A 24835-nucleotide genomic window follows, 5' to 3' on the forward strand; every position below is an offset into this window, starting at 1 on the left:
CAAACGGGCGCTCTTTAAAATTCTCCTGATCACCTACAGAGCCTTTAATGGGAAAGGACCTAGCTACATAGAGAGTATGTTCAAGCACTACACCCCTTCACGTTGTCTTAGATCCCAAACTGCCAACCTCCTCACCATTCCCAAGTTTAGACTCAAAACGAGAGGAGGGAAAGCCCTGGCAGTTCTAGGCTCCAAAGCTTGGAACACGGTCCCACCACACCTCTGCTTAATCCCAACTGAATCCATCTTTAGAAAGACCCTCAAAACTTGGATCTATACTCTATCCGAAACACAAAGTATATCCCTAATCTAAACTGTACCAATCCACCAGACCCCCGGTTTCAGGCTTCAGGTTCACTTTCTAAAAGCGCAAAGATGCTCCCTGGAGTGTAGCCCGCGCTATACAAGAAACGTATTACATTACATTACATTTCCTCTGTCAAGGGGAGAGTAGTGAAGATGTTCACAGGCAACACCACCACCATGTGGTACTGCAACAAACAGGGCGGGGTGGGATCGTGGACCCTCTGTCAGGAGGCCCTACGACATGGCTGGAACATCAGGGCATTTCAATGGTGGTTCAACACCTGGCAGGTTCACTGAACACCAGGGCGGATGAACTCGGGAATGGCGTCTTCACTCGGACGTGGCGCAAGGTCTCTTTCAACAGTGGGGAGAGCCTTGGTTAGATCTATTCGCCACCGAAGAGAATGTGCAATGTCAGCAGTTCTTCGCGTTGGAATTTCCAAGGCGGCACTCGCTAGGCGACACTTTTCGTCGCAAGTGGAGTTGCGATCTGTTGTACGCCTTTCCGCCTATACCACTTCTGCCCAGAGTGCTGAAGAAGATCTGGCGCGACCGGGCCCAAGTCATTCTTTGTGGCTCCGAATTGGGCTTGAAGAGTTTGGTATCCCGAGCTACTCAGTATGATCATCGAGCCCCCAATCCCTCTGCCTCTTCAGGAGGATCTTCTGTCGCAGCAGCAGGGGATGGTCCTCCACCCGAGCCAGTCCAGTCTCCACATCTTCGCTTGGAGATTAAGCGGCGGCAGTTGATTCCCTTTGACTTGCCTCCTGAAGTCTGTGATGTCATTCTGGCAGCCAGGTGTCCCTCCACTAAGTTGGTATACGCCTGCATGTGGAACAAATTTGTGGCATGGTGTACAGCAAAGGCTGTGGATCTCCTTTCTGCCCCTCTTTCCCAAGTCCTACTGTTACTCCTTTCTTTGGCCCAGCAGGGCTCTGCTCTGGGCACTATCAAGGGCTACCGTTCTGCTATTTTGGCCTTTCTCAGGCTCCCTGATCAGCAATCTTTTTTCAAGTCCCCTGTTGTAAATCGATTCCTCAAAGGCATTACTCATCTTTTCCCTCCTGTTCGCTTCGTAACGGCCACAGTGGGAGTTGAACCTGGTTCTTACATACTTGATGTGCGCTCCCTTTGAGCCTCTTCACAACTGACCTATTCGTTTGTTAACTCTGAAGACTGCTTTCCTGGTTGCCATCACCTCCATTAGGAGAGTGAGTGAGCTGCAGGCTCTTTCTTGTAAACCTCCTTTTCTGTCTGTCAATCCGGACAAGGTTGTGCTCAGAACACGTCCAAAGGCTGTCACTGCCTTTCATATCAGGCAGACCATTACTTTGCCCACCTTCTTTCTGCCTCCACACCCTTCCAGAGTGGAGGAGAGTCTCTTCCGTCTGGACCCAAAACGTGCGGTTTCATTTAATCTTAATCGCACACAACAGTTCCAGGTGGATAACCAGCTCTTTGTAGGCTACATAGGTGCCAAGAAAGGTTGTACTGTACACAAGCTGACTATCGCCCGATGGGTCGTCTTGTTTATAAAAGCCTGCTATTCTCTGGCGAAGAGGGAGCCTCCGGTAGGGCTGCACACAAATTCCACCAGGGCGACGGCTGCCACTACGGCATTGGGACGTGGTGTCCCCCTATAAGACATATGTCCGGCAGCTACGTATGCTTCGTTGCATACTTTTAGTAAGCACTATTGCCTGGACAGCCAAGTCTGGAGTGACGGCTTCTTTGGCCGTTCTGTTCTAAGGGACTTCCTGGTGTGATCTTGGTTCGCAGACCGACCACTGGGGTTAGTTTTGCTGGGTTATCTACTCTAAGGTAAGGAATCTATCACTACGTGTTTCTTTCAGATGAACAAGTTACTTGCCTTCGGTAATGATACAGCTGTAAGAAACATTAGTTAGTGATCGATTCCGTACCACCCCACCCATCCACCCCATTCTGCGAACGGATTTCTAGGGTTAAGTTAATCCCTTTCAGGGCCCTAGTTTCAATGCACCAGTGGTCAGTATCTTGCATGGCTCTGCATTCCTGGCGCGGAATGTTGTGTACAGAACTGACGTCAGCAGGCGCGGGTGGCGTCTAAGTAGCTGGCGCTATGTCATTTCGGCGACCACGCCACCAACGACGGACGTGTAGCTTCATGACGCACCTTCTGACGCGCAGGGATACTGCTTACGAGAACTTTCCGGATCCAGTCTGACGCCTGGGGTTAATTCTAAGGTAAGGAATCTATCACTAACTAATGTTTCTTACAGATATTTCGTTACCGAAGGTAAGTAACTTGTTCGGGCGCAGCTGTACAGTCGGCCATTTTGCTTACTGTATATTTGCACGTGTTTGTTGGTTCTCATTCTAATTGGCCCCCACAAGGCTAATATGCCCTTTCATTTTACTTCAGCCAGGTCATCGTTTCTAGCTGCATTTTGAAAATTTAACTACCACTACTAGACAGTGTTTAAGCTGGCAGTAGTGGCTCCACTCATAGCACTTAACCATTTGTGATCAAATCCAACAAGCTCCTCCTTTTAGAAAGAAAGAGCAGTGTAGAGCGGTTTTAGATTGTTTCTCATTTGAAGGTATTCTATGTTCTGCTTGAAGTTTGAGTGTTTTCCGTTTCAATATTTGATTTATTAACTGCCCTCATCCTCCAGGGCTTTTAATTAGATGATTGTAATTAGGCCGTAGATTTGTGCTTTGTATCTGATTTACCTCTTCCCGAGGAGATTGTTGAAGAAACATCAGACTCTTAGAAGTTGGATCAGTGAACCACTGTACAGACAAAAGCAACAAAAAAAAAGACTGAATCATCTGACCACTTTCTTGGGTGTACCATCCTACCTCTTGTGTCTGCAGTGTGATAGCAAGGGTGCCTTGGCACCAATGAAAGCAATGAAAAAGTCACCACTACACCACTGTTGGATAGTAAACGATTGCCTTAATGGGGCGCAGTGGCTACTTAAGAACCCTGGGCCTCTGTGTCAATGAGGGCTACTACCCAGCATGATAGAGTGCAGACTAGCTCCCAGAATATTTTTACATTGCTGGAAGTACAGATGTGGGGCCTAGATGCATATTTATATTAGTGTCTGCTCACATACATTTTCCTTTTCTTCCCCATTAAATGGACAAATTAGTTCCTCACAGTTTTAGTTGACTGGCCTATTATTTATAAGATCCTGTGCATGGTAGTTCTTATTTAAGGACATTTCCTGACTATCAGGGCCACACTCAAATTTATGCAGCCTCTTCTACAATCATTTGTTGTGTTGCACATCTGATGGAGTGCACGCATCATAGGAGTATGTATACAGTATTCCTTTAGCGCAAACCTAGCCAAAACGCAGTGGATGCTGTACAGGTTGAAAAACAATGAAGGCTTTGATGACTGCATAAAACAATGCAGGCAACAATGGTACAGGGATGCACAAGCCCATAAACCTAAATACAGTATTAAATCCAATATTCAATATCACAAAGGTTTATATTTTGGGTGCACATCTGTTATGCACACTGCTGCCACTGGGTGCAATGCAAAATCAGCAATTTGTTCAATCGTACTCGGAACGACCCGTCAGCATGGAACAACACCTATTGGCCTACCGCCCTCTGCAGCCATCTGACCCCAGCGGACCATGTCAGAAACCTCAGCATTGTACTCGGCTCCTCCCTCCCCATCAACAGGCAGGTTCACGCCGTTGCCTTCAGCTGCTTCCGCATCCCCTAAAAGACCTTTAAATGCCCCCCTCCCGAGTCAAGAAAGACAGTCACCCACACACTCATAACCAGCAGACTGGACTACAGGAACGGCCTGTACACCAGCATCAACAAGTCTGTACTCTGCAAACTCCAGACGATACAGAACACCACAGGCAGACTCGTCCTCAGCATCCTCCAATGCGAGCAATTAAGTCAACACCTACAGAACCTCCACTGGCTCCCCGTCGAAAAATCACTTTCTGGCTACTCACCCATGCCTACAAATGTCTCCACAACAGAGGACCCCAATATCTCAACAAAAGAATCTCCTTCCTCGTACCCAAAAGAAACATCCGCTCTACCAACCTCGCCCTGGCCGAAACCCTGTGCATCTGCAGAGCCAGAACAGGGGGAAGAGCCTTCTGCCACATTGTTTCCAAGACCCGGAACGAGCTCCCAATCGACATCAGACCTGCCTCCTCCCTGAACACCTGCAGGAAGGCTCTCAAGACCTGGCTCTTCGAATTATCAGAACTGCTGATCCCTCCCCCAGCGCATTGAGACCCTTACAGGTGAGTAGCACGCTTACAGATCCCCGATTGATTATAAATTGTACACAAGTAGGATGTCCTTAGATGAAGACCCAGTCTGTTGCACCGGACACAAAACAGCCAATATGTTTTATCCACATCTTCTCAAGGTTGCAGTTTACTGAGCTTTGTTGCTCTACAGGCGGTGGAGCCGCTGTAACTGCGATCATCGCTGGTCTCCCTGGCATCTAAGTCAGTTTGGACCCAATCGGTGCCTAGACCTAGGTTGTCTGCTCCCTCGCCTGTCTCCAGGTTCCAGGGTCTGGCCTTGCACAGCGCCCCTGTCATGCAGTACAGGTGTGCTGAGAGGCGGCTGCAGCAGCAGTTGGGCTAGTCACAGCTGATGGTGGAGAATGCATTGGGTCCCGCAAGACCAGGAGCAGCCAGGAATGGGCCAAAGGGGGCTTGTAGAGAGACTGGAGGAAGACGTGAGCCACAACACATTTAGTACAGCACTGAATTGTGAGCTGTGATGGAGGAGGTCGGAACAGGTGTTGGTGCAGCTTCCTTACTGTGGTACTCGCCCATCTCCTCTCCATAGCTCCCCTGTAATAGCGGCTATTAGTTGAACTCTCAGCTTCAGGGCCCCTTCCTGCTGGCAGCTGTTTTCTTCTGCTCTTCCGCTGCCATCCTCTTTGAATTAGCTGCGGATGCCCTTTGGCCGTACCAGCGCCCCTCCGATGTTCAAGGTGATGGCAGTGGTTGCAGCTCTTCTGCAGAGATCAGGGGTGCCATCTTTCTCTATCTCGATGACTCGCTGTTGAAGGCCGTCGTCTCCCAACTTCAGACAACAACAGACCTGCATTCGCTAGGGTTCTATCAATATGCCAAAGTGACACCTGACTTCCTCTCAGACGCTCCCTTTCATTATGGCTGTTCTGGGCACAGTGCAGTTTTGGGCCTATCCTCTCAAACAGCGAGTCGAGGATATCTTGGCTATTATACTGATGTTTCAGCCTTTATCCTGGATTTCTGTGACTAAGACTGAGGCTGCTGGGCCTCATGGTCTCTTGCTTCCTGCTTGTGGCAGCGGCTCGCTGGCATATGTTTGCTCTGCATTGGGACCTGAAATCCCAGTAGGTGAAGCATCGAGGACATGTCTCCGACATGGTCCAGACCCCTCTCCCTTCCCCAACTGATTCACACAGTAGTGACTGATGTGTCACTCATAGGATGGTCACATAGATTTGGACATAGTAAACAAAATACTCAAGAAGAAGGAAAGCTACCCGGTTATTGAGTTTGTAAAATAATATCTCTTTATATATATTTGTTTAAGAAGGGTACTTTTACAATAAGAAAAATTCATCAAAGACAAATGGACTGGAAAAAATGAATTATTCTTCACGTCCACTTGCGCTGTGGTCCACTCTTAGTGAATTTTTAACAATGAATCTTGCATAACTTAAAACAATGATTCTTTTGTCTGAGTTCTTTCAACTTAAAAGATATGGACAAAGAAGTCGACGTTTCGGCCTTGTAGTTGTTAAATCCTTAAGGCCATCCTCAGGACAATTCAATCTTTAGAGAGTAGAGACCCCCTGTGAAAGATACAATAATCATTTTGTTACCTTTCTTGGATAGAAAATTAAAAGCTATAAACCGTGTGCAAATAGAGCTATGTAGCGCTATCTAATACATATCTACTTCACTTTAGTTGTCTAAAAAAATACTTTGATGCATCAATTAATTGTTAACTGAACTCCACATTTTGGAACATAAGGTAATGCAATGATAAATATTTATCTACCGTACTGTCCTGCAGGACTTCCTGGTATGAACCGGGTTTGGTATTTCTTGTGTATCTATTCAAAGGTAAGAATTCTGCAGCTAGATGTCTGTCAGATGGTCAAGTGGCTTACCCTTGGTAACTCCTTCTCTGGCGGAGACATGATCTAGCGACAGATTCCTTACCGACCCACCCACCCATCCTCCCCGGACTGCTGACAGAATTTTAGGGTTAGCACTGATCCCTTTCAGGGCCCTAGTTGTTATAATCACACCAATGTCGGTGCACTTCATGGCTCCAAGCTTCTGGCGTGGAAAGTAACTGATGTCAGCGCGCTGAGAAGGAGCCTATAAAGGTGACGCAGACGTCACTTCCGGCCCAGACGACAGACAACGTCACGTGGAGCCAACAGACGCCACCTACCGGTGCGAAAGGGTATTGCTCGAGAAAGTCTTCCATACCCAGTCCGACACCTGGGAAAATCAAAGGTAAGAAATCTGTTGCTAGATCATGTTTTTACTAAATAAGACTTTGCCAAAGGTAAGTAACTTCTTCATCATGATGAGCGTGTTCAGTTATACTACATGGAAACAGGCCGGTCTTGAGCTGCTTGCGAAAAATCGTTAATGATGGACCATCTCAATGACTCCCTGAGCCTGTTACATAGTTTTGGACCCAGAAACGCAAATGACCAGCCTTCCTTGCACGTGCGTTTAATTAATATAACAATGCACAAGGAGCGTTCACTGGAGGTAGAGTCTGGGACGGTTGGTAAGCTTTCACCAGTTCTTATATATAGCTCTGACCTTTCCCTGCTCTGGCCTTGTGCACATAACACAGGGTCTCAAACTGAGTCCTTTTTTCGATAAGTAACCAGTAGAGTGTCCAAAGAAGACCTGACACAAAGGCATTTTTCGGCAGCTAAAAAAGCATCCTTTCTGCTGCATTCTGGACTACTTGCAATCGTTTGATGTTGACTTTGTCTGCTCCTTGATATAATACATTGCCATAATGAAGCCTAGATATTACTCGTGCCTGAATTACCTCCCTCTGAGCAGAGATTGGTAGCTACCAGATAACTTTCTGCAGCCATTTTAAGATCGCAAAGCTACATCGCAGCTATGTTCTACATTATTCAGAGCCCACTGGTTCTAAGAGTTTCTTACCAGTGAACTTTAGATTCTGTCTCAACGCCATCGACTCTGCAATGCAAGCATCTACATGTTCCTCTAATTCTTGGATGAATTTTCTGAGTAGAAAAACAAATGCTCTTTGTGAGTAGGAGCTGAACTGTTTTTTTCTTTAACTGCAGACAGACCTGCCGTCTTCTAGGGAATGCTGCTAATGTATTCATTATGTATCTGGAATTGGCAGGTACCCTGTCTCTAGAAGTAATGTTCCTGATGGAGTGTTTGAGTTTTGTTATCTATCCTTTCTACCAAACTGAGCTTTATGGTCTGTTTTTGTTGTTTTCTTTTTAGTTCAAATTAATTTAGGTTGTTAGATCTGTGCACATCTTTGATAACTTGCTTCCTCCTTCCTACTCTGATGTTAATCTTTATCTTGAGTTACAAAATGCCAGTAATCTAAACATCTTTCCAGAAAGGGAAAACCCATATGCCTCTCAGGCCCTGATAGAGGAAGTATACTCCTTTGACACTGGTGCTTTAAGCTGTGGGAACTCTAGATTTGATTTTTGTCATCTGAGGTGCCTTGGTCTAAAATTTTGATGGGAATCTTGCAATCTACTTCAGTTACAGAGCCCTTGTTCTAATTTAGGGAAGCTCTCCTGCAACCTGTCTTGGCTAGGAGTTTGCAGACAAATCACCAGTCGTGCTAGGCTAACTAAGATGGCCCAAATGTGTCTTCACATCCATCACCTAAGAGCTTGTTGGTTCAGGCTTCATCTTCCCCAATTACTTTCCTACATCCTCTCCAGACAGGGAATGATAAAAAAAATTGACAAGGGTGATAAGGTTTTTGCTTCAGGCAGTCTCAATTTTAATATGGTGAATGGTATGTGCCTACAGACCCATTGTATCCACTCTGTGTGGGTACTAACAAAACGGCCAGTTGTAAGCCTTCAAAAGCACATGCAAAAATCATTTTCTTAACTTGTTGATGGTGGCTTGGATGCCTAAAAATAGATTCTTGACTGCGGCTTGGACTGTGCAGATATTGTGGCCTGATTGAAGGGCACGACCTTTGTGTTACGCTGACAATCATTCGATGTGTTGTACCAGGTGTTTAGGAAATGGCCAGGCCATTCTAATGGTCTTACCCTTCACTGCAGTGCTGCTTTTTGGTGAAAAACCCAGCTCCTCTTTGGAGCCGTTAAAGAATACCAGGGGTGCAGACTGCTTTTTTTTTTTGGTTACAGTGGTTAAATTTTAATAACCAACTGAAGCTCTAATAAACATGACATTAGGAGCTGTACTGAGTGGGTCTAACTCGTGGGCTTCCCGTCAGCAGTGTGAGTTCAGCGTTGAAAATGATTGTGATGGCAGTGAGTGTCAAGCCTGGAAACATGGATACAAAATATTTGGAAGGTGTTGAGCAAAGGTTGTACCTGTAATTGGATTCTGCTGCATGTTGTATGCCTGGCCACTTGGTGTGGTCAGAAGTTTTATTTCTAATAAACATTGTTGCTCCATTTTAACGACATATTTCTTAATTTAATGTTATTCCTGCTCTTATTTGTCTTTCCATTTGCTTTTGTATTTTTTTTATTGAAGGTAATCAAATGTTTCATGTGGATCAATTACTTGGAGAGGGAGCTTTTGCTCATGTCTATCAAGCATCTGTTATGGATATAAATGAAACAAGAAATAGAAAAGTCATCTTAAAGGTAAGGATCTTTAAAACTTTCATCTTTGCACAGGGTAGTGGTTTGACGCAGTGTTCAAGCTCATAACCATATTTCCCACTCCGCCTTCAGATCGCTTCTTGACGTTTATCAGTGGTATTTTGTTCTACATATTTTTATTAAGGCCTTCAGTCTCCACCTCCTGAATTTACTCCCAGATTCCTTTCATGTGCATGAGACTTTCGAAGCCCTCTGCGTCCCCCACAAATTAATACGCCAAGCAGCTCCTTTAAACACTGAACATAAAAACTGCTAGACAGCCTCTCCACTAGTGTGTTCAATGCCTACTACACATCCGCAGCGTCACAGGTCCGTGATAGGTGCCTCTTTGTGGACCTCTATATCGATACACGAGATATATATAAAAAGCACTGCCCTATATGTTTGCTTTACCCCTTAACTGCTGCGGCTTTTTCATCCCAGTGCTGAGCCGATTATGGCTATTTGGGGCACTTTGTGCTTGGGCCTCCATAAGTTTTTGAACTTAAGGTATCCACACCAAATTTTCACCTTTTTTTCCCCCAAGATGACCGCGATTCTACCCAAGGGGTGTGGATTACCCTAGAGGGAACTTAGGAATTGGGAAAAATATTGGTTGGTTTTGTTTTTTAGGAAAAATAGGAAGTGAGTGCACCACAAAAGGGCTTATTTTTTTCACCGCAGGTTTTGCTTTTTTCTAAGAGGTACCCCATTTTTAAGTTTCACCTGCCCTGTGTTTGTGTAGTCTACTGGATTTAATGTAAATCTTAAAAGGGGCTTTACGTCCCGACATTACTTTTCATTGGTTTGTGTGCTTGCAACTTACTTTTCCTCAGTTTCTATTGACTGTAGCATACTCTTTCCTGTTGTTCCTCTATGTGGTTCTCTTATCAGTGTCCTTTGGCCAAGGTACTGTTTTCATCCACTCTGTTGGAACTTCTTTTAAGTGTGTCAGCACCTCTGTGTGCTTTGTGTGAAGCCAACGCTCCAATCGCAATGTGCACTCACTAGTCTCCCTGGAGCCGAAGCAGGGACTCACTCTAGTGCTCCCTTTTGTTTGCAAACCGAGCAGTGCACTCACCAGTCCATCCGGGGCCGAAGCAGGGAGCCACTCTAGTACTCCATTTTGTTTCCAAATTGAGTAGCGCAATCACCGGCCCCCTCCCAAGGGCCAAAGCAGGGACCCACTCTAGTGCTCCATTTTGTTTACTAGCAGCCAGCGGGGCCGTAGCATCAGAGCCGGCAATTGTTTAATTTTAGTCCCACAGACTTAGATATTAGAAATAAACCTGATTATGGACTAGATCTGCACTAACTGAAATATGAATGTTAATGATATTAAATCTCAGGTAGTGGCAGTATTTGTGTCCTCCATTGATCTCAAACTGCTTTTCCAGATAAATGACTTGTTTGGCTTATAAATTAATTGTTCGGATTTCCATTCAGGAGTTTGAGTAGTATAGTCACCTTCCACAATCAGATTGTACTTGTTTATATTATGCTTAGATAAATTGCTATCTTAGCTGTAGAATTTTTGTTCTTTGAAGTGTCTGGTTAAACACACTAGTGCTAGCTTCACTGAGAGAGGATGGTTCTAGCACTCCAGTAAACCGAGAGAATGCATTTAAGTTCGATTGCTTCAAGAAACAGCTATTCATTAATGCAACTTATTCAGTGTGGTGCAGTGAAGTTACTAGTTATTACTCAGAGTAAATAGGCATTTCAAAGTTAAAAATAAATTAAGGCATGTAAACTATTTCTTACTTTCCGCAGCCGATTCTTAGCTGGGTGAATATTGGAGGATGCTTATCAAAGACCCTCCCAACGATTGGTTTTAGGTCCCCTACCAAGTCATTTTCAGTGCATTTCGACAACAGATGTAGTCTGCTCTGAGTAATCTTTGTGAAAAGGTAGTTCAGGTGCTCTCAGCACGGGTGCGCAGAATTCCTGACTAAGTGGGTGAAAATATCTGAAGCTCATAGCATTACAGGTACTCATGCATCGAAGATATACTTGTCGAAAAAGGCACTGCTGGCTGTATTACAGCTATGTCCTCCCCAAAGTTTTGATATTGACTGAGACTTGCAAAGCCTGCCATTCAGGTGAAGTTGAACACCGAATACTGCAGCTCCATGGGTAGCAATATCTATGTGGTAAAAAGCTCTCACTAAGAGGGCACAATTGCTGAGATTCAAAATTAAAATCCAAATTCCACTTCTTGCTGATCTGCAATGATTAAAGATGCTGCTAAATTCAAGACGTCTTTACAGCCTAGCCACTGTATAAATACAGCATAAAATTAATCTTCTGGTGCTTTATCTTGTTCATTTGAAAGTTTCTTCTAACGGCTCACAAAAAAGTAAAAAGGGAAATAATGGACAATCGAAAGTGAACAAGCCATGAGCCATAATGAACTTGTTCTGAGAAAGTTGGTCACTTGAATGGATCTCATAGTTGATCTTTAAGTGAACCCAGCAGAACATATGCAGAGCTGCTTTCTTCATATCACAGATAAAACTACTTGTCCTTGTTGCATTGTCATCAGATGGCACAGATGTTAAAATGGTGCCCTTTCTTTTACTCCTATATCCATGTGTTCGAAATCACATTAGGTCGAAGCCTACCAGACAGTGCATCTGTCTGGTTGCTTAAAGACTTCTTGTGGGCATTCTGAAAGATTCCCAGGGAATACATGTTGTCCATTTTTTACCGTTGGCTTTTTGGCTTGTAACTCATATTTACTGGCATTCTATTTGCTGTTTGTTTTTCTGTAAGCCATGTTGCACAGCAGCTTGTTTCAGGTTCTTGTTAAAACATGTTGCACAGCAGCGACACGGCTCAAAGTTATTTTAAAAAAGAACTACTTTGTCGCTGCCAGCGTTAACCGCGTCAAAGGGCTTTATCTTTTTATTTTTTTTATTTTTACTTTAAGCCAAAGCATCTCACAATGCTGTGTAAATTGTTTTTAAAAATGATGAAGTGTTTCTGTGTAATGTAAGTGGGGCTCATGCAAATGTCTCCAATACCTTCAGATCAAGTTTGAGCTATAGAAAAGCGCCCAAAAATTAATTGAATAAAAACATGTATCTGTTAGACATCTAGCTGCTGATTCCTTGCTTTTGAATTATCCCACGGTGCCAGACTTGATCTGGAAAACTTTTCAAATCAGTACCTCTGCGCGTCGGTAGAAGGCGTTGAGTGAATCCATAGCGACCTCATCCACCGGATGTTATGTCCACAGAGTCCATATAAGCCCTCCCCTGATGCACTGATATCAGTTTCTTCCTTCCCTCGCTTCCACGCGGATCCGGAGACTGATACCTCTAGCCTTTTTTGGCCTATCTTGACGACACAGTGTGCCATTTTCTGATTGTCCTCTTTTGTCAATAATGTCGACCCCACATCTTCATTCTGCTTGCATGTGAGTGTGCACCGTGACTCAGAAGGGTGTGGTATGTCTTCCGCTTCGGTCATGCATTACAGGAGCGTTGCATGACATTTTTGGCAGCGCAGTGAAGTGGCAGTGCAGTGGTTGAAGGTCCCTCGTCGGGCTGGTCTTCTCCCTCCGAGGACCACTTGACGGCCAGCTCCGAAAGTCCTTCCAACACGCCTCCAATTTATCCGGTTTCGGAGCAAGAGTCTACCCCATGCCTTTCGGTATTTTCCAGCACCGAGGCTACTCTGGATCAAATGAGGAAATATTATCTTTCCCTTCATAATGTTTTTGGATCTTTAACTCCCTTTGGAGCGCATCCTAAGGAGACCAGAGGAGCCTTGACTGACCCCAAGCTGGCGGGATCTCCCTTGGCACCAGTGAAGCCCTCTAGATCCGTGACTGAATTTGTATCGGCACCTGTGCACAGCCTATCTGAAAGAGACACGTCCGTGATAGATTCTTTACCTTAGAATATCCCCAGGCTTCAGACTGGATCCATAAAGTTTTGCTTAGCAGTACCCCTGCCGTCAATAGGTGGTGTCCTGCGGCTTCGCGTCTGCCACTGGCGTGGTATGCGCCGAGATGACGTCACGGAGACTACTTAGGCGCCCATGCACGCTGGCGTCGGTTCTTTATTTTTCCGTGCCAGTAAGCGCAGATCCGGTTAGAGCACGTACCTCAGTCATCTTTTTGAGACTTTTGTCTTGTGTTGGTTCTCTCTGGTGCTAGTAGGGATGGCTGGTTTAAGTCTTGCAGGACCTGCTGTCGCAATATTTCGGTGGCGGACCCTCATGACGTCTCTCTGCTGCCTGGAGCGCGACCATGACTCTCGGTCCTGTTTTGACTGGGTGTGAGTGTTTGATTGTTTCAGATGCTCCGTCCATCAACACCCCCTTTTGTACTGCTTTTGGCCGCCATAAGTGTGGCAGGGTATGCTCAGACGTGAGTCCCTTGCTCACTTTGCCACTGGATTCAAGCAAGCCGGGCTGAAGACTGCTGGAATGCCAGAAACCGGTCCTCGGAAGCTTGTTCCCGGTCCAGGGAAGGCATGGCTTGGCAGTTCGGGCTGGACTGTTCCCATGAGGCACAGGGTCAGACTGATTTGCATATAGCCATGTCTGAACTGGGGTGGCAGAGTGGGCTAAAGAACGGTAATGGATTAAACCCAGATCTTTTGACTGGGTGTGAGTGTTTGACTGATTCAGATGCTCCGTCCATCACCACCCCCTTTTGTACTGCTTTTGGCCGCCATAAGTGTGGCAGGGTATGCTCAGACGTGAGTCCCTTGCTCACTTTGCCACTGGATTCAAGCAAGCCGGGCTGAAGACGGCTGGAATGCCAGAAACCGGTCCTCGGAAGCTTGTTTCCGGTCCAGGGAAGACATGGCTTGGCAGTTCGGGCTGGACTGTTCCCATGAGGCACAGGGTCAGACTGATTTGCATATAGCCATGTCTGAACTGGGGTGGCAGAGTGGGCTAAAGAACGGTGATGGATTAAACCCAGATCTTTTGAGTGTTTGATTGATTCAGATGCTCCGTCCATCACCACCCCCTTTTGTACTGCGAAGGCCTTGAGGGAGCGGCGCCGGAAGTTGCTTGAAGTTTGGCACTCGCCCGCGCCGGTCGAGATCCAGGGGTCGTTCCCGTAACCCTCGCGGAGCCGTCATTACCACTCCTCGGGTTCCAAGTCTTAGCACTCGGATTTGAGTATGAGACGGCACACAAAAAAGTTGAAGAATCTTTTTTGCTCTCCGACGCCCGCTACCTCCCCTCCCCCCCCCTCCCCCCGGATCCTCGGATGCGGACGAGGGGGACAGGGACTCCACCCCTGCGGCTCATATGGAGCCTGGGAGTCCCGCGGCCTACCCGGGTCCGTCGGCGACTCCCGCACAAATGCAAGAATTCCTTGCTGCCATGGACCGCCTGTTTACGCCTCGGGCTCCCGCCAGTGCACCTTCGGGCCCTGAGGTCCTGTCTGGATCCTGCTGGTCCGTCGACTACTGGCAGATCCAGCCCCGGCGCCGCCTGCTGCTCCGGCACCGCAGGATCCTGCGCCTCTGGCTTCGGCCTCGGCACCAAGAGGTCCCATGCTGCCGGCCACGGCACCGCAGTGGATACCGCTGGTTCCGCCTCTGCCCCGGTTCCCAGATGGATTTGTCCCCGCCTGGGATCTGAATTGGGAACCGGCGCCGGCCGGCGCCGTTTATTCCTTCACCGTCCCTGCCCTGCCGCCGAGGCCTGTGCCTACGGCGCTGGGGGAGGAGGATGACTGGGAAGGGTCTGAGGACCCGCTTGATCTTCACTGTGATTTTGAGCAGGACTGGGTGGACGACTTGGAGGAGGCCGGTGGCCTTGACGTCTTCTCTGATTCGGGGTATGCCTCTCCCCCGCCCACTAAGGAAGAAGGTGCCTGTATACAGTGGTGCTCCGTCGGACTGCTGAGGTCCTTAACCTAGATCTCCCCATGGTGACCCTGAAGACAAATCTCCTCACTGAGGTGCTCCAGCCGGCCTCCACTTCATTGGAGCTGCTGCTGCCTTTTAATGATGCCCTCACCGAAGTCTTGTTGGGCACTTGGTCACGGCCCGCCACAGGGGCCCCTGTGGATAAGAACGTCGCCAGGCGTCATCGCCCGGCGCCGGGTGACCCTGCCTTTCTGACCACTCATCCTACACCTGAAAGTCTGGTCATTCAAGCTTCTACGTCTCTGAGTGCCTTTCCCAAGGCTCCACCGAATAAGGACTCTAAAAAATTGGAGCAGTTTGGCAAGCGGTTGTTCTCTTCGGCCAGCTTAGGACTGCGGTCTGTGAATACCGCATGCCTCCAGGGCCATTATTCCCACGCGGTGTGGGATTCCGTGGCTGAGGTGTTGCCTCAGTGCCCGGAGGAGGTCCAGACTGTGCTGTTTCAGGCTGTGGCTGAGGGTAAGGACGATGCTAGATTCGCCCTTCGTTGTGGCTTGGACACCGTGGACTCTTTCGGTAGAGCAATTTTCACGACCGTGGCGCTTCGCCACGCCTGGTTGAGGTCCACTGGTTTCTCCCTGGACGTCCAGAGCTCGCTCATGGGCATGCCCTTTGACGGCACTCGCCTGTTTGGTGATCAGGCCGACACGGCACTGGAGCGTTTTAAGGACTCTCGAGCTGCGGCCAAGTCCTTGGGCCTTTCTGCCATGTCTACGTTTCATTCTTTTTGCGGCCATGGCAGGGGCGCCCTTGCCCGTTCGCTCAGTCAAAAGCCTGTGCAGAATCAGACTCAGCGTGCCCGTGGTCATGGAGGCTGCCGAGGTGGCTCCGGGGGCCAGCGTGAGGTTCAGTCCACCTCCGCCCCGTGACGTCTACCTCAAAGCCTTCCTAGTCTGAGCTTCGGGTCGAACCCCACGCCAGTGGGTGGCAGGATTCGTCATCACCTTCCCCATTGACGTTCTGTCACTTCCGACAAGTGGGTGTTGCAGCTCGTCTGGAGGGGCTACTCCCTCCCCTTCGAGCCTACCCCCCTGGCCATGCCACCTCAGTTCCACCTTATGTCGGGGATCACTTTGCGCTTCTCCAACAGGAAGTCACGGCCCTCTTGGCGAAGCGCGTTCCTGGGCCGTAATTAGGACGTGGTTGTTATTTCTAATACTTTCTGGTCCCCAAGAAGGACAAAGGGGGCTTGCGCCCCATCTTGGACCTCTGGGACGTCAATCGCTTCCTCTGAAGGAGAAGTTCAAGATGCTGACTCAGGCTCAGGTCTTGGCTGCCCTCGACCCTGGAGAGTGGATGGTAGCATTGGACTTGCAGGACGCATATTTTCACATCCCCGTCCTGCCGGCCCACCGGCGTTACCTGTGGTTCACGGTAGGCCAGGAGCATTTTCAGTTTGCCGTGCTCCCCTTCGGCCTTACCAATGCCCCTCGGGTGTTCACGAAAGTGATGATGGTGGGCGCAGCTCATCTGCGCAGGTCAGGGGTGTCAGTCTTCCCCTACCTCGACGACTGGTTGTTGAAGGCGGGCTCGCACCAGGCAGTCGTCCCCCACCTTCAGACTACAGTCGACCTCCTGCATTTGCTGGGGTTCTCCATCAATGTGCTGAAGTCGCACTTGAGTACCTCTCAGAAGCTCCCTTTTATCAGAGCGGTCCTGGATTCGACGAGATTTCGGGTTTATCCTCTTGAATTCAAGAAAGAATTTAGACATGTCTGCAACCACATACTGGAGAGCGAGCATCGCTGTTTGGACCCTACCACATTTATTTACCCACGCCGGAGGACCGTGTGGGTTGGAAATATCACCACACGTTAACAGTTACTTATTGAAGACGATTGAGATTTGAAAGTCACGTGTATATGTAACAGAAGCAACGAAACACATGTTGGCTCTCGACCTGTCACAGAACTCACGCATGAGAAGAATAAAAGATTGAGGAGTCTAATTTTGACGTGTATATATATATATATGTGTTGAAATACTAAGCTACTGCTGTCAATTTCTGTGCTTCTGAAACATTTACATTTGCTAGGGACTTTGCAAATACTTACGGAACCCTGGCTAAAGGATTTCTCTGGTCCGGTCCTTGACATACTAGTCCTGCTGAGCCATAACATCATCAGACTGGACAGATCTGACGGACCTGGTGGAGGCATCGCCTATATACACCAGAATAGCCTTATAGTGAAAGTCACACACAGATGCTGTCCCCTCTTGTGAACACCTGTACATTGACATCACAAGCTACCACAGGCCGTTATGCAAATTGCACAAATTTTACCATCCACCAGCAGATAACCTCCCCTTCGCTGAACACGTCATGGAAATCATCTTTTCCAATGCGGGACAACATTGTCCTTAAATCTTCCTCAGAGACTTCAACCTTTACTGGAATGACTTGAAGGACCCAGCAGCGAACAGTCTCAAATCCTTCCTACCTGACCATAGCCTAATTCAAATCCGAGATCGCCCCAGACACACTTTGGGCTTGATCCTGGACCTAATCATAGCCAAACCCAATTCTGTCTAACTGAATTCGATTGGCCCCTGTGACTGGTCTGATCAGCATTATATCTGCTTCCGCATCATTGAACCTTGGTCAAAGAAAATATCATAAGCAAAGAAACCCAGGCACTGGAAACAATCCTTCCGAAACACAAACATGAATGAATTGATATCCCTAAGCAATAATCCCTTTCCTCCACTTATCCACATGTCTGAGGTACAGGACCTCACAGAGCATTACAACAATTTTATATTGAGTATTCAAGATACAATTGCCCCCTTACAACTAAAAAGAAGGTCCACCAAAGACTCCAAACCTTGGTTCAATGATAGTTTAAATACAGATAGACACAATCTGAGACTAGCCGAATGATCCTGGAGAGGCTGTCCGTCCCTTGAACACCTTATGCTCCTGGGATCTAGAAGGAGCAACTTCAACAAACATATCAGGAGGGCGAAATCAAACTTCTTCAGAAGACAGCTAGTAAATGCCAGAAATAGATCAAATAACTTTTTGAATTAATCAAACTCCAACCCAACTATCTTCCGACTCTTCTGCCAACGATTTCCAGTACACAGCCAAACTGTGAAGTGTTTGCCTCCTTTCTTGATAAGATGATTAAAGATTGAAACTGATCTCCGGACTGCAATGAACCAACTGATTGTCCCATTCCCTACCAACAACGCATCCCCTACTACTTTTCAGCCTCTGCCTGCTCCAGGCTTCACCCCTAAAAAAATCGCCTTCTGGAGTCAATCCACACCCTTTGACGAAATCTCCATACTCAACTTTCTTACTACTTTGAAACCCTCAAACTACTTCAGTGATCCTTTACCCTCCAGTTTCTTCAATGAGATGAAGTGGTCCTTTGTCCCACTCTGGGCCAAAATAGTAAATGCCTCCCTACAACAATGTATGAACCTGGTTTGTCTAAAGTCTGGGCAGGTCACGCCCATCCTTAAAAAACCCACTGTGGATCAAGATGACCTTAATAAGTTCCTATCACTAGCATCCCAACACTGTCGAAGCTCCTAGAGAAATGCGTTTATGTCGAACTATGTAACCACATTGATCAATTCCAGCTTCTAGATCAATTCCAATCTGGTTTTCCTCAGATCCATAGTACTGAAACAGCCCTTGGATCGTGCTTGAAGAATGCTGGATCGAAACGTACCCTGCCTTCTAATCCTTGACCTCTCGTCAGCTTTTGATACGGTCAAACACGACAACCTTCTGGACTAACTGGAACACAGGATGAGTCCATCAGGTTCAGTGTTAAACTGGTTTGCCTCCTTTCTTAACAACAGAACGCAAAGATTTAAAGTCAATCAAATCCTCTCCAACTGAACACCGTCCACACTTGGGATCCCTCAGGGGTCTGCACACTCGCCCATGTTCTTCAACTTGTTCATGGAGCCCCTAACGGAAATGCTCATGTCATCCAACATTCACTATCACATGTATGCGGACGACACCCAACAGTACCTGAAAATCTCCTTCCCGAAAGACATCAGGTCACTCAACTCAACTCTACTCAAAGCACAACACTGGCTGACTTCCCTACATCTCAAGCTGAATTAATTCAAATCAGAGTTCCTCCTTATCTCTCCAACTAAACAGGCTCCCGTCATTGTTGAATGCATGAAAAACCTAACAGCTCGCAACTGTACACCACACATCATTTACTCCACAAGGTCTCTTGGAATAATACTTGATAAGACCTTGAGTGTGCAGGAGCACATCAGTTCAGCCACCAAAGGAGAAAACTTCCAAATGAGTATCCAAAGAAAGATGAAACCCTCCTCCCTACCACCACCGCCGTCCCCCCCTCTGGACAACTTCAAGTCTGCTGTTCAAGTGCTAGTAATTTCAAGGTTGGAGTATGGTAGCTCAAAGCTCTGTGGGCTACCCAGCTACAAGTTGGCACCGCTCCGGGCCTCCCTGAATTCATCTGCAAAGCTTATTACAGGATTCCGAAGAAATAACCACATCACACCGGATCTGAAATCCCTAAACTGGCTGCCTTTTGAGGCTAGGATACATCTTAAAATTACTTGCATGACACACAGAGCCCTTCACCATAACACCCCTTTGTACCTAGCTCAAAAACTGGAACTCCCTGGTGGTAGCAAATCCTCTAGGAGTCCCAGCACCCTGCTGCTAAAACCTCAAAAATTCCAAAGAAAGAAAACCTATAGTCGAGCTTTCTCAGGTATTGCCCCGAGAATCTGGAACTCCTTGACTCTGGAAATCAGACTTAATCCCTCAATGGGCAATCTTTCAAAAAAGAAGTGAAAGCACTACTGATGATTACTGTCTGATCCGAAATGTACATACTCCCACTCGGTACCATTTGATGTTGGCTCCTCAACAAGTTTGTTTTTCTCCTGTATGGACTGCCTTGCCCAGAGTGGCGCTGCTACAATGTGTTTTGCACCTGATCCCATGACATTTCTCAGCATCCCTATTTGTTTTTTACTCATTAATGCTCATTTATATCCTTTTTGCGTTGTCACGATATATTGTTCTCTTGTATACATCAGTATCTACATATTACTACTGCTGTTACTGACCCACTTGTTTCACTCTTTTGTGTCCTTGATCATTTGTAAAGCCGCCTGGGTCATGATTACGCTATATAAAACTATTTGTAGATAAATAAATAGACACCAGATATGGAGTTTAGGAGCAGTGGCAATTTGTGCTTCTTGGAATTTGTGGGTACCTGTGACAAAATGATGTGTTTTTTATGGTGTGGTTGTTTGACCTCACTATATAATGCCCTGTTAAGACTAGTCAGGTTTTGTTTGTTAAAACCTTAGCTCAAGCCTGGGTAGCTGTGGCCTTGAGCAGTCAGGCGTACACAAAGCATTTAAACAGCACTAAAACAATTAAAGAATAATCCGACATTCAAGAAATCCAACACAAATTTGTAAAAATATAGTCGATTTTTATGAATTTATGGACACCAAAATGAATAACAGCCACCAGAGGGTTTCAGAGATAGAATTTACAAGAAACAATAAATCAGGACTTTTCACCGAACCATGAACATGCATTGGCAAATCCAACAAATTTGACACAACATTTTCAAGAAGAAACTTTTTCAAGCAAATCTTTAAGGATGGAATGCATTTACTTAGTTACTTTGGTGGACTAAATCCACCAGGGAGCCAGTCAAGGGGACCAACAAGGTTCCACAAACGTTACCTCCTCAAGAAAAGCGGTCTCTAATCCTGTATCAGTGGCACTTTGCCATTGACTTCAATGGAGTGGTCCTGATGCAAAGTATACTGGGTTCATAAGAATTAGAAAGATGCTGGCAGTCAAAAGGGTTGTACCTGGGGATACTCGTCGGTCCATGGTGCTGGTGAAGTGATTCTGACCACAGGGGAAAGCGTCGCTTCAGGTCTTTAAGCGACTTTGTAGGAGGGGGAATGCCCCTGTAGTCGCACATTTGTCAAGGTTGTCTTGCTGCCAGATTTCCTATTTTGGCTTTACACCTGCAGACTCCGAGTCACAAATGTTATGGCATTGGTTGCTGCCCACCTTAGGCCGTACCAGTCTTGCTCCCACCTCAACGACTGGCAGTTGAAGGCGGGCTCGTACCAGTAGTTGTAGACCACTGCAAATCGCCTGACATAGTTTTTGTTAACTTTCAACATGCTGAAGGCGCACTAGACTCCTTCACAGCGGATTACATTTACTGATGCTATCCTCGACCCAGCCAGTGGCGGCTGGCAGGGAATGGGGGTGGCAGGTAGGGGGGCACAATTAAAAAAAAAAATACTTACCTTTTGCCAGCCACCATCCCTGCTATGCTTCAATCCCTTTCCACGCCGCCTCCTCCTCGGCATCAGCAGAAGCAGGAAGCACTCCGGCTTCCTGCCCTAAGCCAATCACAACGCTGCAATCCAGCGGTGTGATTGGTCTGAGCGCCGTGGTTCGGTGCTCAGACTGGGAATGGGAGCCTGGGCAAGTTTCTCACCAGGCTGTGTAATGCAGCCTTGTAGTCGTGTTCCTATATTCCCAATAGGCTCTGCGCATTTGAATAATATATCCTATAGATAGGACCTAGAACTTAGGTCAGTAGGTCTCTATTGAATATACTAAACTTAATTGTGCGTGCCAGCTAGCTCAGAGGTCACTAGAAACTTTCTCGAATTCGCAAGAAGGGATTAGTTTCTGACAACCGCATAAACATGACAACTTTGTTTCCCTAGGACTGGAATAACTATCTTCAGAGTATTTCACTTAGTCAATCGTGCATGCTTCGTTTCTACAGAGTTTGCAGAGAAATAGTGAGACGGGCGTTTTCAATAAAAGGTTTATTGAACAGTCTTCTTTCTCATGCAAGAGAGGTGAACTGCTACAATCGTTCGACCGAATGCAAAGTATAATGCGTACAGCGAGAATAGTATTATGAAATATGTAATAGCATTCTATGGTTTCTAAGCCATATAAAAATACATACATAAATAGCATACACTAAAATACTCAACTGGTGCTTCTAAAATACGCCTACCCCAATCTACCTAACCTAGGTCTAGTACGAGTGAAGAAGTAAGTATGGTCTTTAGGAAAGGTTTCGTTTTTGCCAAGAATCTACCAAAGGTTTCTCTAGGTTCTAATCATCGCCATACCTTAGAATGAATGAAAGATGAAGAATGACTGGGCCAAAGTAATCTTAGTTGCTCTGAATTGGGCCAGTAGTTTGGTACCTGGAATTGAGCATCTGTCCTCTATCCAGTCTACCACTTTGAGGATGTTGTTGCAGCAACAAGGCAGGGTCTGCCACCTAAATCTATGCAAGCTACACCAACATGTGTGGGGACTCAGTGGCAGCAACTGGTTGATCTGCCGCCTAAATTGCTGGATGTCATCCTTGCCGCCCTTCCCATATCTAATTTTCTGTTTGCTGGGAAAAAGTTGTGGCCTGGTGTGGTGCACACAAGACTGATGCCTTGGAAGCAAAGCTGTCGGACATCCTTCTGTTTTGGTCTTTGGCAAAAGGACACCCCACAATGGGCACTAGTAAAGGCTATTTCTTGTCCCTTTTGTACCTTCAACGTTTACCGGACCGACCGTTCTTGTTTATTAAAGGTTTGACACACCTGTACATCCAAACCATTTTGATGCTTCAGGGGGATCTTAACTTGGACTTGACGTTTATGTACACCCCTCAAGCAGATACATAGTTGCCCTCTGCAACTCCTAACTTTAAAGCCAGTCTTCCTCATCGTGATTACGTCAGCCCGTTGAGTGAGTGAGATCCAGGAGCTTTCAGTGAAACTGCCACACACCTCATTTCTTCTGGACAAATTGTTGCTGCGGACTTGGGTGGCATTCTTGCCAGAAGTCATGGCTCCATTTCATGCTGGGTTATTCACCTCTACCAGTGTCTTTCTAGCCCTGGAAAGAGGATCCATTGTCTGGAACTTAAAATGGCTTTAAGCTTTTATATTGATCATACTGTGGAACACCTGGGTGAATGATCAGCTTATTGTAGGGTTCCCTGGGCCAAAGAGGAGCAAGGCTGTGCAGAAGAGGATCCTGTCAAGGTGGATAGACCTGTATCAGGATCTGCTTTGTACTGGTCAAGAAGCGGGCCCTTAAAGGTCTGAGTGCTTATTCTGCAGGACTAATGCTGCTGCTACAGAATTTGCCTATGGGTTGCCTGTCCCTAACATCTACCAGGCCATTAAATGGGCACCAGGGCATAAGTTCACAAAGCATTACAGCCTTGACAGCCAGTTCTGGCAGGAAGGACACTGTGCCCACTCAGTCCTTCAAGACTTTTTGGTATGAGGCCTCTTCATAGACCTTCCATCTGGGATGGTACTGCTTTGATATGTATTCTAAAGTGAGGAATCTGCTGTTCGAAGTATCGATCAAAAGACGTTTTTTTCTTGATTTTAATCAAGCTCTTTTTGCTGGATACTCCAACTGCAGATTCCTCATCACCTTCCACCTCCCCATTCTGTGGAGTCGCCTCATTTTAACATCTAAAAAGGTCCCAAGTTAGCATGTAGCAAAATGTTAGCATCCCCCTCCATGTCAGAGGGGGCGCAGAATGGGACAAGCCGCCTGTCATTGCACATGGGTAGAGTTTAGATATAGCTCTGCTGTGACTTTTTGGGTGGGGGGATGAATTTGGTACTGCCTAAGGCACACAGCGCTGCTGAAGCTTCCAGGTCCAGTCTGGAGCCTGTGAATTATTTTAAGGTGAATCTACAGTTGTATAGACTATCCAAAGGAGTGTTTCCAAAGGTAGGTAACATGTTTTTTTTATTTTGATTATTATTATAGCCTCCATGTGAAAGACTGTGTCCCTACATCATTTGTAATAGGACCAAGTACAGTTTAAGTACTACTAAGGTGGATATCAAAGTACACACATTTTACAGAGAACCCCAGGGATTAGTGTTTCTTTGTGAAAGCAGAATTTGCTTAAAGGCTGATTGGTGATGAGATGCTTCCATCTCTGAACAGTCTTCACACTTTTTAATCTGTTTGCCACATGAGGGCTGGAGGAAGGCTGAATGTGGGGAAGGAGTTTGTAGCATAAACTCTTGTACTAATGACATCACTTCTGGTTCACAGACAACATGCGACTCCTTGCTGCACTTTTTTACTTGACGAGTGTCCATAGTTATTAATCTCTTAGCCCAGAACAAGTTTTAGCAATACGTCTGTTTATTTAGCTGGTTAGTGTATGAAGAACGTCACTCTTTTTATATGATGAGGAGGGTAGTCAATACATAATCAGGACCTCTTGACTCCCTCCCTGTGCCATCTATAATAGCTAGTCTTGCAAATAAACGATGAAGGGCAGAAGTGAACACGGTGCCAAAACCTTTGATTTTTAAAATATGGTTAGTTTCACGAATTTAATTTCACATGTTGCTTTCATAAATTAGCAATTGATGGATGCCTACACCTTAACTGTCCTATTTCTCACAGATACAGAAGCCTGCCAAGCCTTGGGAATTCTATATTGGAACACAGCTGACAGAAAGACTACCACCTGCCCTGCACCATCTTTTTATTAATTTCTACTCTGCTCATTTCTTTAAAAATGGAAGTGTTTTAGTTGGGAAGCTCTACAACTTTGGATCCTTATTGGTAGGTTACTTTGAGTTTTACTATTCCTCTATAGCATCTTGCAATTTATGGTGGTGGGGGTGGAGGATTCTGCAGCCTCTCGTTGGGAAGATAGTCCAACCAAAGTGTTTTCTAATTTTGTTTGGTCTG

General features: G+C 46.4%; 1 protein-coding gene across 1 annotated transcript in view; it reads left to right on the plus strand.

Annotated features, from left to right (window-relative positions):
• Positions 1–24835, plus strand: part of BUB1 (BUB1 mitotic checkpoint serine/threonine kinase) — a 1006269-nt gene that overhangs the window by 918951 nt on the left and 62483 nt on the right. Inside the window, exons 27-28 of the mRNA XM_086926890.1 lie at positions 9063–9175; positions 24545–24706. Coding sequence (XP_086783016.1) covers positions 9063–9175; positions 24545–24706 — 275 coding nt within the window. The remainder of the gene's footprint in view (positions 1–9062; positions 9176–24544; positions 24707–24835) is intronic.

Source organism: Lissotriton vulgaris, chromosome 6 (genome assembly GCF_964263255.1).
Source record: "Lissotriton vulgaris chromosome 6, aLisVul1.2, whole genome shotgun sequence".
NCBI classification, from domain to species: Eukaryota; Metazoa; Chordata; class Amphibia; order Caudata; family Salamandridae; genus Lissotriton; species Lissotriton vulgaris.